This window comes from Varanus komodoensis, unplaced genomic scaffold, assembly GCF_004798865.1.
Source record: "Varanus komodoensis strain SLA01 unplaced genomic scaffold, ASM479886v1 scaffold5, whole genome shotgun sequence".
Lineage (NCBI taxonomy): Eukaryota > Metazoa > Chordata > Lepidosauria > Squamata > Varanidae > Varanus > Varanus komodoensis.
Window position 1 is genome coordinate 10,672,217 of NW_025336087.1, and position 16,591 is coordinate 10,688,807.

General features: G+C 39.0%; 1 protein-coding gene across 1 annotated transcript in view; it reads left to right on the forward strand.

The window, feature by feature from the left end:
* The window catches only part of HOMER1 (homer scaffold protein 1), a 93,814-nt gene that overhangs the window by 11,622 nt on the left and 65,601 nt on the right, over positions 1-16,591 (forward strand). The window contains exon 2 of the mRNA XM_044446728.1: positions 12,967-13,123. Within this exon, the coding sequence (XP_044302663.1) occupies positions 12,967-13,123 (157 nt within the window). The remainder of the gene's footprint in view (positions 1-12,966; positions 13,124-16,591) is intronic.

Below are 16,591 nucleotides of genomic sequence, written 5' to 3' on the forward strand. Positions count from 1 at the left end.
AGTTTATGCCGTCATACATTTGTTAGTAAGATGTCACAAGACTCTTGTTTGTTTTTGCTAAATAGAAAAAAAGTTATCCTTCTAAACATTAGAAAAGTAGCCACTTACAGTCAAATAGTAGAGAAATTGGTATTACTTCACAACTGAACATGGCATTGCCTTCAGTTCTGTGCCTAGATACTACATAATTAAAATCATTTGTTTAGTTATTTGTAGTAGCATAACTGAGAATTAGTATGGTGGTAGGCAACGAGCTGCCTTTCAGATGTTTTGGACTACAATTTCCATAAACCCAACCAACATGGTCTGCGGCCAGGAATTATAGGAGTTGTAGTCTAAAATTAAGTGGAAGGTGTCAGGTTGCTTACCTCTGGCATAAAGCAACTGTCCATTTTTAACCATGGATATAACATCCATGTCAATTGTGATTAAAGCTTCAGTAGCATTCACAAACGATTGTGTAATGTTCATTACTAAGTTTATGTCAAGACAAACATTTTAATGTTATTTTAGATATGTAGTAATGGAATGCTTTTAATGAGGGTTGGTGACAACTGCTGCAGTCAGTTTCATAAAGCTGAATTTAATCATTCGATTAAATTGAAAAGGTGAGCGGTATGTAAGGTGTTAGATGCAAGAGACCTGGTTTGAAATTCTTGCATAGTTGCAAATACACTTTAGGCTTGAGCATAAGCTTCTCTTGGTCCTTTTTCCAGTCTTTAATATGAGAACATCACCATCATCCATTTCATTTCCATACTGCCTGTAGCCAAAGCTTTCTGGGTGGTTTACAACATAAGAGATGTAATTCAGGAGTATTAAGGTGAGTGGCAGTATTTTTATATGCTGTAAAAGTATTATATAACCAGTGAGGCCCCATGAGATTTTGCAGTGCATGGTAAAAGACAGAAAGTGAATGTAGGTGCTCATAAACATGTAGATGCCATTGACAGAGGAGATGGGCAGAGGAAGGGAAATCCTCCTGATAGATGCATACAAAGGGTTACCCCAGCATTGCCTCAGAGTTTATATTTCCTTTCTAATGTTGATATCTACAGTAAGCAGGTACCAAGATGTTTGGACTGCAGGAAGGGGGAACCTGCTGACTACTTCCAGGGCAGTGATTGGCTGAGCACAATTAGTTAAGCTTTAAAGCAAAAGCAACCAGGGACACTGCTGTATTTGACTCGAACAGCATGCAGAAAGTCATATGTTTGTCTTTAAGCAAGGACATCTTTTGTTCAGCTTGGACTAAGCTAAGCCTGTTGTTTTTTTGCCTTGTGGGGAGAAAATGTGCCTGGGGTACAATTCTCTGCAGACAAGCTACAGAAAGGGGAAGAGTTAAGCATTATCTCTTCTGTTTTTGATGGCAGCTCCCAAAACTGATTTTAATTAGGGGAAGAGATTAAAGAATCTTGTAGTTTGGCTTTGACAAATGCGTCTTAGTTTACTTTTGAATGAACTGCCCTGTAGAAAACAGACTGCAGAGAAGCTCTCACTAATTTTAGTTTTGCTGTATTTTAGTAGCAAGGCCAAACACTGACTGTAAGTTATAAGAGCTTCTATTTTTTAAAAACAATCTTAGTTCTGAGATTTACTGTTAATTGTCTGTATTTTCAAAAATTAAATGAAGTCCCAAAACAGAATTGTATGTCAAATAGAGTATTAGTAGAAATAGAGGAGAGGACTCAAACTCGCGGCCCGCGGGCCAATTGCCGGGACGGGTAGGGCACAGGGGAGGGGCCCTGTGGCCTTCAAAGCGCCGGTGGCGCCCGGGCCAGCCTCCGGATGAGCGGCCCACCACCACCGCGGGGGTGGAATACTTGATGTGGCCCAGCCTCACCCAGACTCTACTTCCAGCGGCCCCCAGGTAAGTTGAGTTTGAGACCCCTGAAATAGAGTATAAATCTGGCATACTATATTCTCTAGTAGGGTATCCTTGTGTTTTGTATGCTGTGTGATTATGGATTTGGTACATAGGAAGGTGTCTGTGTAATGTTTTACATTCTCTGTGTTGCTGTTCAGAATTTTGGATTTTTGCTATTGAAATCAGTTGGATCTATGGATGAGTAAACTAAATGTTCTACTAGAATGCTTAAAGGGAGAATACTTAGCATTTTAAAAGTATCATTTTTAAAGAAAAAATATTGAAAGGCCAGCAGATTGCAAGTGGAGCAAGCAGGACAGTGGCTATGTTCCATGTAATAATCCTAAACTTGACCTTTGAAGAGGTATAATGCTAGGAAGTGGTTTTTGAGAAATTAAAATCTTCAGATAAGCACTTGAAAAATAAATCTAAAGAAATGCAGTGAAGATAATAAGTACAGTGGCTCTAGAGCTTGTGAAAGCTGACTACTCCAGTAGGTTTGGTAGATGCTTAATGCTGAGCTCTGTCAGCTACTGAAATTTCTGTTGCACTGTTTTGTTCTGTTGTAGCATAAATGTGCAACGAAATCAGACATATCTTATGCCTTCTGTTTATGTGCTGTTCTAAACATATTGAAGCCTACAGCTGTCTCTCAGCAACTGCTAGTTGACACTAAAATAAGTGTGCAGCAAGGATAAAAGCCAGAGTTGTGATCTCTGTCAACTCTGTGATCTTTTCAAAGCTGAAAATACATACTTTGGATGCCTGATTTATGGGAAATAAATGGATTTCACCTTACTTTGTAGAATTAGTAATGCTGATTTCTACTTCCTGATTTTAAAATTTAAAATTGTGTCAGTTTCTTAAAGGGCTATAATAGAATAATATATAGTGCCAGAATGCTTTATGTGGGAAATTTATTTATTAAAAATAATTTAATATTACGCATTACCCAGGACAAAATACGCTGACATCAGAACTGTACAAAGTTATTCACCTTGCTGAGAAAGGCTTCCCGAGAGTAAAACTATTCTGAAAAGATTAACTGCTTACCCAGAATCTAGAAAATACAGTTCAGTGCTTTAAATATAGTATTAGTGAGGCTAAAACTTTGCTTCTAGTTCTGTTGTAGAACAGTATAATGGATATTAAATATAAGAGAATGCTATATGCTATTCATAAGAAAAGCAGATTTAAACGCTGGAACAACTACTTCAACTCACATTTATGGATTAATTTGCAGGTATCTGTATATCCTATGTATGTATGTATATATGTTAAATTTATATCCTACCTTTTTCTCTTTCAAGGAACTCAAGGTGACTTACATAATTCACTCAACCTTACCCTCACAACAACACTGTGAGGTAGGTTGGGCTAAGAGTCTGTGACTGGCCCAAAGTCATCCAGTGAGCTCCATGGCTGAATGGGGATTAGAACCCAGATCTGTGTCCCAGCCCTGCACTCTTAACCACTACACTGCACTGGCTCTCAGTGTTTATCTTCATTTGGTTACTTACCACTTGATAATTGGCAGCTGAAAGTTTGAAAAGATTCCATTGGAAAGAATTCTGTTTGTGGTAACAGCTGGCGATATGCAAACCAAAAAGCTGTTAATTCCATGCTGGCTTATTTTACATATTCAATGCACGTATGATCCAGCTCTAAGAATCTAGCCCGAGTTGTTATGCTACAATTTTAAGTGATTTTTATACTAAGATTACATTTTACACCCTTACACCTCACAGTACACATCTGTAGGGATAGATATGTTTGCTTACTTCTAGAAGCAGCTGTTGTAGATTTATTGGGGGAGAGGTGTCAATTTTGTCACCTTCTGCAAGAGGGCAGTTCATTGTTTAATCTGATTCCATGAAGAATAATTTGTAGCACTGCAGCAAAACTTAAAGACAGACGCTCTGTAAAGCTAAAGGACCAGACTTTCTCAGGTATGCAGGAGAGGGGGGTAGAAAACAACGAAGAACTGAATTTGGCATACAAGCTGCATGGGAATTTGAATCTGGTTATCTTTTTGACAAGGATATTTATCTACCAGGCTGGCTTGATGGAGAGATGTTTTTCTAGCTCTCAGGGCTTCAAAGCAGCCTATAAAAACTACTGGGTATAATTCAAAAACATTTGTGAACCTAGTGCTTATTGAACTCCAAAGTATTTCTGGTCACTATCTGGAGCTAGCATGGTAATACTCATTGTAGTAGCTAATTAATTGCCCATCAAGTGCTTTTCTACTAAAGAGAGACAGGTTAAAGGGGTCTTACCAGCATGGACATCATTCTCTTGGAGGAGAGAGCATTCTTTATTAATGCATTTCTGGACTAGAAAGAGTTGCTTTTATAATTAGTTGGACTATCTACCTTGAGATGGACCTAGTTCACATGTAATGAGAGTCCATGATTTCTTGCTTTACCCAGAACTGACTCATGTTCTTCGTGGTCTCTGTGCAGTCACAGACATGGGCTTTGCCATGAAGCTCAAGGCCTTGATCAGAGAAACTTCCAAAGCTTGGCGCCATGGAGTGGGCAGGAACCCTACCTGCCCACATCCAGGTAGCATGGGGGGGGGTTCCCACCCAGTCCCTCAGTTCCTTTTTGACTGCACTTTGAGTCACTTCGCCAATCGAACCATGCATTTTCAGCTCTGAAATACTGACATATAGAGTTGCAAATGTTTTTGTTTTTCTTTTACCGCTCCTGTCTGGTGCTTCTATTTGATGAAACAATGCATAATTCTGGGTTTGCAGATAGCAACAACCCATATTTAAAACTGCTCAGAGTTCACAATCCAACAACAGAACATGGGATGTTTGTGGCTAACAGTCTATTCAGTGGTACCTTGGTTCATGAACTTAATCTGTTCCATGACTCTGGTTGCGACCCGAATTGGTCGCAAACCAAGTCAAATTTACCCATAAGGTTCAATGTAAATAAGGTTAATCTGTTCTGTAAATATTTCTTTAATCACAAAAATTTGAAACAAAGTAACAACTTCACCATCTTGTACTCAGAGGCCAGATCAGTCACACGAATACCACATTCATGCTTTTCTACAATTTCCTTCTTCAATTCAATGGTTATTATCTTCAAAACCTTCTTATTACCATTCTTGCTCTGCACGTTCTTGTCACCTTCATTAACGCTCTGCATGTTCTTTTTATCACCATGCATGATCTGCATTTTCTTTGGAGCCATTATTCAATATTATTATTGAATAATATTTCACAGCAAGTAACCGCAGGTCTGCCTGCGACCGCGAGCAGGGAAAATGGGCATAATGGTAATCATGCTCATGCAGGGAAGAGGGCCACAATCGTGCTTGTGCTTGTGTGGGAACATGGTTGCGATCATTGTCACCCAGTGCGGAGTTCGTAAACGGAGGCAAAATTTTTCTGAAATTTTTGTTCGGGAACCAATTTGGTCATGAACTGAGGTGATCATGAACTGAGGTACCACTGTACTTAACCTGTAGTTCCAACTGCACACATAAAAATACTTCAGGACTCAACAACTGATACTAAGCCTCATAGACTTGGTTCAAACACAATGCTAAAATATGGCTTATTTAGCCAATTGTTGATTCTAGCTTGTTGTGATGTGTGAGCACATCCATACTAATGAACACATTAAATCATAGGCTGTCATTTTGCATGAATCCAGAAGTTGTCACAGATGTCTTTCCCAGTGTTGTCACCTGAGACCTTTTAAGTCAAACTACCATGGCCTCTCTAGGTTTCTAACATATTAGGAGTCTAACATATTAAGATTAACATATTAACATAATTTACTTTTTCTCAAAGTTGCCCTCTCTTTTTGGCCCAAATGACCCTGAATAAATGGGTAGGAAGACTTCAGGCTTTCAGGATCAAGTTTGTTTTTATTAGAACTTTGACATCTGTAAAATGAAGCCAGGAGAAAATGGTATTTACTTGGAATTAAAGAATCTTCGACTTACTGGGCCTCTCTATCTGGCTCACAAAGGCCTCAGGTGAAGCTCCTTTACAGAAGGGATAGAGGCAGGAACACAGCTCCAAACTATTCTGCAGCCTTGAGGGGTGCTTCAGAAGGCTGCAGATAAGTCTAGTTTATTCCCTTCTTTCCTTTCTTGACTGGGATCTGTGAAGAAGAAACAAAGCAAGCTTCTCACTGAGCCACAAGTTCAAGGGGCACTTTGGGGAGTGGTGCTGCTCATTTCTAACATGTAACTTGGCTCCCAACATCCTGGCTCAAAGTCAGTTCAGCCCTGCTAAAAATGATACCGTAGTCCCATCTTAAAGAATTCTGAGACAAGGAATTTGTTTTGAGTACCAAAACTGATCTCAACTCATGGTTGAATCCTTTCACACCGATGTGCAGTCCTGATCACACTTGCACCCAACTTCGTTTTAGAAGTATATTTTGGGGATGGGAGAAAAGCCACTTTATTGTCACTACTGTTGAATGATAAGTCAGAAATTTTACCAGCCAACTTCAGATAGCTAGAGATCTGCCAGTAGGTTCTGATTTACCTTCTGCGTTACTCGAGCTAAATTAAGCAGTACCACTCAAGCTCAATGAATGTATTCCCCAAAGATCCTTTGAAATCCAGTTGGTTCTGAATCTGAGTGTAGATTAACCTTGCTCATTTACCTGTCTCTTCTACAGGAGCAGGAAATCACAAGAACTAGTGCTTTTTACTGTTAATGATCTGACCATGATAATGGTTTCTCTTGTACCTTTAATAATCAGGCCATTGCCTATTTTCAGGTTCAAACCATGTCCTCCTTCATGTGCTTACCTGGTATCACATAAAATAGTCCACAGCTGTGCCAGAGGTCCCTTGAATCACAAGCAAATTCTGTAAAACAGAGCCCTGTGGGTGTTGAAGTCCTCCAGAGCAAGAAACCTGAGATTTTGTAACCCACCCAGGAAATGGCTGTTTGCCAGCCTGTCCATAGAACATTAAGATCTGATTGCCCAGCAAACTCCTGAAGACTATCAAAAGCTGGCAACAGCGCAAGCCTCTAGTATGCTGTACCGTGTTCTTAAACAAAATAGTTTAAAAATTCAAATCAATCAACTTCTTAAACTGCAAAACAAACCAAGAGTTTTCTTGAAATAACCTTGAAATCAGATTATATTTTCTCTTTCTGAAAGGGCAATTTACAAGATGGTCAGATTGCAGAACACTCCTAACCAGAAGGAGTGATTAGTGTGTTGACTAAAATTATTGCCAAGTTAAGAAGCAAGAGGGCAGTGTGTGGTATACTACCAATATAGTCAAAATATATCATAACCAGACACTTTTTCCTAATTAACTGAATAGGCATTCCATTTTATGTAAAATACCTAGAGTGTACATGTAACTGATCTGCAACATTTTAAAAGACTTTTGTGTTAACATACCCATTAAGTGTACTAGGATGATTTACTGATTCATTGGTGCATTCCATGTGGTGTAATGTGTAATAACACAATAAAATGTGAAAACAATTGAATGATGCAGGAGTCTAGGTCACAATGACCTTAGCGACTGCGGAGCCCCTTCTCTACTACCACTATGGCCTGCTCCCTAAGTTGAATTTCTATGGCACTGATTTGTTATATTTGGCTTCAGTTGAATTCGTTTTACTGGCACAACAAACTGCAGTAATTGGAGATTTATGAAAAAGATTTCCATTTCTGTGTGCTTGCTGCAGCTGCTTTTGGCCTTGCACAGTTTCTTCACTAATAATAGACTTGTTGAGCCGGAAAGGGTCTCAAACTTCCTCACTGTGGCATTGAGCAGAATTTACTAGAGGAAGAGAACAACTTCCTTTGTTTTCAAGGGTGATGGCAGGTGAGCCACAAAAGGAGAATCTAGCAGTGGATCTCTTGGCTACAGTGTATCCAGCTTCTTCTCAGCTTCCTGATTTGAATAATGGGTACCTATACATATAGCAGATCAAATATGGTTCAGATGTCTTGCTTCCTCCTGTGTTCTAGGGGTTCTGCCCAGATAAGAAAAGTATTTGAGGCCCACATGCACATCATTATATTAAAATATGTGTTTGTTTCAAAATACTTTAAACAGCTAGACAGTTACTATAAAGTACTAGACCCTACAAAAACAGCTGACATAAATACCCCATCATATTCCATCAAATGCCTAGGAGTAGAAGGTAGTTGGAACCTGCTGCCAGAAAGGTAACAGTGCTGGTTCCAGGTAAATTTCAGTGGGGAGAGAATTGGCAGACCTGCACTGAGAAGGCCAGTGTTGCCACCTTCTAAGTGTCCCACAAAGAAGACCATAGGGTGGATATGGAGCGGGGGTTAGGGTTGTTGATCATACTGTCTGGGAGGGTCATAGTGTCTGGGAGAACTGCTCTGTCAGGTATTTCATTCATTAGCCACCTAAGGCTTTATAAGTTAAAACATCCCTTCAGATGGACTTAGAAACATTCAGGCAACCAGTGCAAATGGGCCAGAATTGATGCTATATACTCATATTTCAGGCCCCAGCTATTAATTTATTTGCCACATTTTACACAATCTGCACCTCCTGAACAGTTTTCAAAGGTAGCCTCACACAAACTGTATTGCAGCAATCTAAACTGGAGGTTACTGGAACATAGACTTCTTAAACTGCCCAGCTGGAGCATGGCTGGGTCATCAGCTGAAGAAAATAGAAGCATTCTATGTCACTGAGGCCATCAAGAGGTAAAGATAGCTCCCAGAAAACCTCCAAACTACAATCCTTTGGAGGGTGTGCAACAGGATAAACACCCTGTGTCCAGTCAGAAGAGACACCCACTAACAGTATCACAATCTTGTCTGGTTTGAGCTTCAGTTTATTAGATCTTATCCAGTCAGTCACTGATCTACAGTATCACCTGATGGAATTAAAAAGGAAAAGCAGAGCTGTATGTGATCAGTATACTGGTGTCAATGTAGATGATTCCTTTTAACAGTTTCATGTAGATGTTAAATAATACAGGAAGAAACTGACCCATGGGGAGCTCCTTTCGTGGCTTCTTTACCAATACAGCCTTTAACATACATTTATTGATTTTAAAAAGTATATTGGATGAAATTCATTTCATCCATTTTGAAGAAGGGATAAATAATATAATCATTGGTAACAATATTACCATCTGTGTGAATTGCTTGGCTAATTTTTGTCTAGTGTAAGCCAGTATTATACAGCTCAGATTTTGTAAATTGTTGCAGGCTGCCCACTTCCCTGGGCTGCAAAAAGTTCCAAAGAGCACATGATTGGGTTTGGTTTCCTGTAAAGAAGAGAGAGCATGGAGAGTTTTGGAGTTTAATATTTGTTTTATTTTTCCAATATGCAAATAGAGCATATTGGAAAAATAAAAGTGGAGGCAACAGCAGATCTACTTTGCTGCCTGAGATTTTCCAGGAAGTGAGCCCAGGGTACCTTCAACCGAGATTTCCCAGTTTTCCAAATTGCCTCAAATACTTTTTTTCAGTGACACACCATTCCAAATAGATTTTTGGATCAAGAAAAGTCTTCTGAAACCTGTGACTAATGAATTAAACCTGTGAATAATGAATTAATTCACTAATTATTGCTTTATCTGTGCTATTAAGTCTTTTCTGTCCCTATTTCCTTTTCTTTCTAAACCTTTTCCAGTCTGTGTCTCCTCAATTTATAGCATCATCAGTGTGCTTAGTGCTATCTATCTTAAGGAAAAGTTAGCCAAAGTGGACCCATTAATCCTGCTTTATCTTTGTTGTTAGTCGCAAAGTCTTGTCCCACCCATCGCGACCCCATGGACAACATTTCTCCAGGCCTTCTTGTCCTCCACCATCCCCCGTAGTACACTTAAGCTCATACCAACTGCTTCAGTGACACCATCAAGCCACCTCATCCTCTGCCATCCCCTTCTTCTTTTGCCATGTGTTGTTCCCAACATTAGGCTCTTCTCCAGGGAGTCCTTCTCATTAGGTGGCCAAAGTATTTGAGTTTCATCTTCAGGATCTGGCCTTCTAAAGAGCCATCTGGGTTGATCTCCTCTTGGACTGACTGGTTTGATCACCTTGTGGTCCAAGGCACTTGCAGGAGTCTCCTCCAGCATCACAATTCAAAGGCCTCAATCCTTTTGCGCTCAGCCTTATGGTCCAGCTTTCACAGCCATACATTGCAACTGGGAAAACCATAGCCTTGACTATATGCACTTTTGTTGGCAGGGTGATGTCTCTGCTTTTTAGTATGCTGTCTAGGTTTGCCATAGCTTTCCTCCCAAGGAGCAAGCGTCTTTTAATTTCTTGGCTGCAGTCCCCATCTGCGGTGATCTTGGAGCCCAGGGAAATAAAATCTGTCACTACCTCCATTTCTTCCCCATCTATTTGTCAGGAAGTGAGAGGACCAGATGCCATGATCTTAGTTTTCTTTCTTTATTAATGCCAAATAAGGTGGAAGTACTTGATTGATGCCTTAGAATAACCCTAGGTAACACTGTAGCTTTTTCAATGCAAATAAATATCAGAAAAACCCACCCAGACAGCCACCTGCTCCTAGTTGTTGACAGTACTATTTTGAGAACAAGAGCCAAGACTTCAGGGGTGTTGAATGTTTCTTTCTGATTTTCCTTTCACATTTGCTCTCTTAAACCACATATTTGTCGTATTTAAATATTAAAAGTCCCAAAATAAATCAGCTACAATCTTGTTCAAAAGAACTTTGTTGTAGTTTACTACGGACCACCTCTGACTTCTCTCTTCACGAAGACATTAGCAAAGGGAATGTTGCTAGTGGAGAGGAGACTGGAATTACAGCTACAATGGGGAAGCCATCTTGCTCTGGTGAATCATTCAATGCTTTACTGATAGGTAGTCTGGCTTCATAGAGGTCGGTGCTCACTTTACTGCATTCTAGTTTCTGACATTGGTTACTGGGGTAGAACAGAGTGGGAATGAGTCTGATTATAAAACATACTTAGATGGGAAGTTACAAATAAATGCAACGTATATTTAAGCCTTTTCCCCTGCACAATGCTTGCCAAACTATATTTCTAGAAAGGCCCAGGCACCCAGCTGCACTTCTGTTGCTATATAATTGTCAAGCAAAAATCATTCTATTTTCCCAAGCTTTTAAAATAGGTGTCTAAACCACTGTTTTTAAAGTAATGTTCTGATGTATTTTTAATGCTGATTGTAAATCCAGTGCAGTGTGAGGCTTGTTGAAGTCCGCTGTTTTCAATGAGCTTAAGCATGATTGTGCTGAATTTAGGCCTATTGCTGAAGAGTATCCTATATCTTCTTTGTATTTTGAGGATAGGGTGGGTTAAACTTCAATGGTGCTGAAAGACCTTACCAAAAATATGATTTTTATTTTTGTTTTCTATGCATAAGCTTGAAAGTTATCCTTTTCAGTGTGATGAATATTAATCTTGTTGAAGCAGCTGACAGTAATTGAGATATTATTGATGCAAAAAAATTGATGGAACTTTTAAAAAGTGATGGACAAAAAGTGACAAAAACATGATAATATAGGCATCAGATGGGATTTACCTGAGAGTTTACCTGATGTATAAAAGACTTAAAATGAAAAATACCTGAACTATGAAGACATAATGTCACAATCACTAAAATCAGCCTCCAAAGAATTTGGAAAGTGGCCAGTGCAAAATAATTTTTAAGGATCTTCTCTCCTGTATAAACTGATTGAAAACAGTAAGACCTTAAATTGCTCAGTACAGTTACAATTAGATTAGATTTCACGGAAGGCAAAGGATTGTATTTGCAACTCTTGAATGCTGAGAACTAAGAGGAAGAACACTATGAGTATTAATATTATTGCCTTTATCCTGTAAAATGTAAAAAAAAAATGGATACATTAAGGATACAATCCTGTTGAACTGAGTGTAAGCTTCCAAACTCAGGCCCTTACAGGCATTCGGTACAGAGCTGGAGGAGTAGGGGAGGCAATTTTTGTCTTCCTGTCCTATTTTCTATTTGATGGGCTTTTTGTCCATCTACCTAGAACGTCAGACGAGGAGACTGAAGTGGATCTGAATCTACTTCTGAATCTTACCCTCTTCAGTCTTTCCCCTCCCTGACCTTGAAAACTCTCTTTTATCCCGCTTTGAGGTTGCTTTCCTGAGCTTGGAGACCAGCTGGTGTGGTTCATTCCATGTCAACTGAAAGGGGGAGAGGTCTGTCTGAGGGAATTTATCTGCAGCCACACGTTCACATCACCCCTTGATATCATAGTTATTGAATGGTGATAGGATTTCTACATAATCTACTGGAACATGCCACCTATGGAAACCATTTCCATGGAAGGAATACTAGAGGTTGTGATGTCTAGGAAGGGTATTAATAATGCTATTAATAGAGGTTATCAAGAAGAAGCAGCAGGCAACTCATCTGACAAGTTAGCCCTTAGGTGGGTGCTCAAGTTCGACTGAATAGCAGTATCTTGAAGTGGAAGGAAGTTGAGGCAAAGATTGCATACAAACTGCTTGATACCATTAAAAAATTCTAATTACTTACATTGTTTCCTCCTGGCAATGGTAAGCTGATAGTTTGTATATGGCTCAACAGCCATAAAACTATATCTTCAGCTACAGCTGAAGGAGACAGTAGTTGTGATCTACCATTTGAAGTATTTGATAAAAGAAGATGCAAGCAATATAGTTTGGTTTCTGATTATGGGTTGTAATTTATTGAACAATTTAGGGTAGCTAGTAAGAATTCAAGAGTACAGTGATAAAAGTTCTATAACTAGATATCCCTCGATGGAAGGAAGTTACATTTGTATTATTGACAGCCACTGTTAAAGAGGTTGACAGATGGAGTATGGGGGATGGGAAAGTGGTGGATCAGTAGAGTCTCTATATTTAGCTACGTCTCTCTTATCTGACGGTACAGCTGGCCACTCAATTTGTTTTAAAGGAGCTTGTGCTTCCCTCTCCTGTGAGTACTACTTATGCGCTCCACAGTTATATTCCACTCCATGCACATAAACTTGTAGGGGCCAAGTACATTACTCATGCAAAGTGAAGTTCATAGGGGCCAGTGGATGGAATATCCAGATGACTTGTGCATGACCATATTGCGTCCAAATCAAATCCATCACTTTTACTTTCTGCCCTTCAGGGAACAACCCATCTACAGCACCCGAGCTCATGTCTTCCAGATTGACCCTAACACAAAGAAGAACTGGGTTCCCACCAGCAAGCATGCTGTTACCGTGTCCTACTTTTATGACAGCACAAGAAATGTCTATAGGATAATTAGCTTGGATGGCTCAAAGGTAAGTTGTTTGTTTAGTGCATGTAAGCTTTTATAAATGCATTGAAATCTAAGCACAAATGCCTTAATTTTGTTTTCTTTCTAACACAAGTCAGAGTTTTCAGTTGAAATAGGATACAAAATGAAGTAAAAAAACCTTGGAACTTTGTACACAAGATAATACTGGATGTGTACTGGCAGATGTTCAGGGATTGTTTGATTCATTTGATTTAAATTGAATTTACTATGAATTCACTGTGAGGTAGGGCAGAAGTTAAAATATATGCTGCTTAGTGTGTGTGTGCACATGTGTGTATGCAGTGATAGGTGTGTGTATGTGTTGGTCATAACATTTAATAGAAAATTAACAGGGTAATCATTCTGCAATTTTAAAAAATCTGGATATATTTTTCTGTAATGTTTTATAGACAAATAGCATATTTTCAGTATTGTAAATGATTAGTGTATTTCCAGTTCATACAACATTATCACTGAGGAATGTTTTATTGATTGCATTTGATAACTTGTACAGTCCATAACACATCACTTTGTAAAACATTAAACTGTAAGAAAGTTGAGCAGATGTGCGGTCTTTAAGTGTTAACAACCATTTAAAAAGAAACAGTTTTACCATTTAAAACATATATTTTAAAGTCTTAGAAGTGGAGCTTGAACAAATTTTTGATTGTTTTCAGTATGACTATGAACAGAACAGACTTCCAGGGTTGGATGGAGAGGGGATTCTAAGCTGCTAGTAGGGAGGGAATCTCTTGAATAAGAAAAGGACAGGATTGCATGACACAACAAGCTATGATGATTTCTTACACAGGTTAGCCTGTCATGTCATCTGAATTCTGTCATGGTATGTCATGATTGGTATGTTTGTTCTTATCATGGTTTCTAAAAACCAATGATCTGTTAAATGGTTTCCAAGCTTTACCATGGTTTCTCTGATCATCTGAACCCAACATTATAGTTTCTGCAGTGCCACCACAGAGTCTCCTGGGAAGGGTGACAGCTGCTGCAGGAGCTTCTCCAGTCATCCAATGTGGGGTGGAATTTCAGGCATGCTGGCTGATGGGATACATGCCACCAGTATGTCACCAGTGGGAAGACTAAGTGAGGAAGTTGAAAACCATGTTAGCATACAAACCATTTAACCATATATCAGGTATATTCAGGCAAAAAACCATGCACTGTGGCCACCACACAGTTATTGACATGCAAACCTAGCCAAGCTGTTTGGACAACCTGATGCATTTGTAGACATGTATGATCTTCCTGAGCACTTTGGATGGCGCATTATGAGGTGAAATAGCAATGTTATTTATCCACTAACACATTGTCCTTCCTTCTGAAATATTCTTGAAATCCTCACTTTCTGTCAAATAGTAAATTGTATCTAGCTGCTTATGCAAGCTGGTTCATTGAGCAATTTAGTTCATATTCTCCAAATTCATTCATTTCTACCTAAAGTGAAGAATCTTGTAGATAGACTGCAGCTTCAAAACATTATTTTTGTATACGGCACTCAATTATTTGGTGTAATGTAAGCAAAACAGAAAGTCCTGCTACAAGGAGTTCATAATCTATGTGTTGACAGTGAGAGAAACAGCATAGAAAGAACTGAGGAAGGGGTAATAAGAGATCAAATTGGGGGCATACCTGAATATTCAGAAGAGGGTTGAAGGGGACATAAAGACATCTGCAATGTTTGCCCTGGTGTATAAAGAGGTTGCTTGTTAAAATCCTTATTTATTAAATGGCTTACAGTAAAGAAGCATCTGTAGGGCAGGGGCTTTTTACAGATGTGCTGCTTATCCGCTGCTTAGAAAATTGAGCTTCCTGCCTCTCATTGTTATGGGAAGCTTGTATTCTTGCAGTGTATCAGTCACCTAATACATGGAAAAGACTAATTGATGCCAATATGCAAAGCAGATACTGATGCTGCATGATTTAATTCAAGTACTGAAAGATCAAACAATTTCTCCATTGAAGCCTGTTGGTAAGGCACAAAGCAGGCTTCTGAGGTTATTGATCCTGCCACCCAATTTCATTCATGCTGTAGTGCATTTTTGCAGATATCAGAAAAAACATGTGGAGTTTCATGTGAGAATTGGATTATACAATTATCTAGCACCACCAACTGGATGACTTAAATGTAGAAAGCTGAAGTATTCCTTCTTTCATTTTTCAATAATTATATGATAGCAATGGCTCATTTGAACTAATTACAGCAGTGGTCCATGCCAGAAATACAGGAAGATCTGTAAAACATTTAATTAGGATTCCAGGGGCTTCAGTACCATTTATGCTTTTTGAAAACCCATTCCCTGGAATGTGCTGCAATTTTAGGTACAAAGCTTTGAACAAGTATTTCTTTCTCCAGTGCTGCTGAGTAGTTGATTTCAGGCTCTCATAGTAAGTCTCAGTTTCTAATCCTGGAGAAGATGACCTTTGAATTCAGAAATTGTTCTGGCTATAGGCACCAAGCTCTCATTGCCTTGAATTAAATTCAAAGTTAATTATTTGTTTAAAATTAGGCTGCTTTTATTTCTGAGCAGTGGTTTACTTGAATAAAGTATACACACCACATTCTTTCAAGCACCTGAAAAACACAAGATATAATTTATGGCACACATTAATTAAGTAGCCTTTGTTTAGTTAGATTTCTGGAATAAATTAAACATGACACATTATTCGTGGAGTATACTTTTACAAATTACTGAGTCAAGATATTAGTGGTACCTTGTACTCCCAAATCTGGTAATGTTCCAAGACTGCTCCACAGTTTCATTTAAACAGTTGCATGTACTGTGCTTACAAACTCCATGTTTTGCAGGAGATCTGCGATTGGAACTTCTTACACCCCTTCATTTTAAAACAGTTGTAAAATTATGCTAAATCTGATTGTACCTCTTTCCTTATTTTAGATCACACATCACTATCCAAAGGTGCTAACCTCACAGAGGGGAAATGGTTGTAACTCCTAGCCATGGGGTTAGCAGCAACATTGGGTGGAGGGATCCAGACTGGGAAAGAATGAAAAAGAGACTTGCTGAGTGCCACATCTTTAATAGCATTTGTTTTTCTGTAGTTGCTCTAGAGGAGGAGTATATAACCTCAGGCTTGGGCCAAATCTCACCCTCTGAGGTTTCTCTAAAGGCCATTCCCTTTCTCTCAACCAAGATCCAGGACCCCCCTCCTTTCTTAAAAGTTGAATGCTTCTCCTAAGGTGTAGTTACTGGTGCTACTTGCTTTAAAGCACAAATGGGCAAGAATTTTGACCCCTGCCCACCAATGGAAATAGAATTTGATTCAAAGTGAAGGCATAGTATTGAGAAATCCAACTTTTTTGTATAATATGCTATTTTGTCCTTATTGTATATTTTGTTGAGGTTTCTACATTGATATAGCATGTTTCAAAGCCTCCACTAGTGGTATCCTTTGGTGTATAAAAGCAGAGGAAATGACTCTACCCTTACCAGTT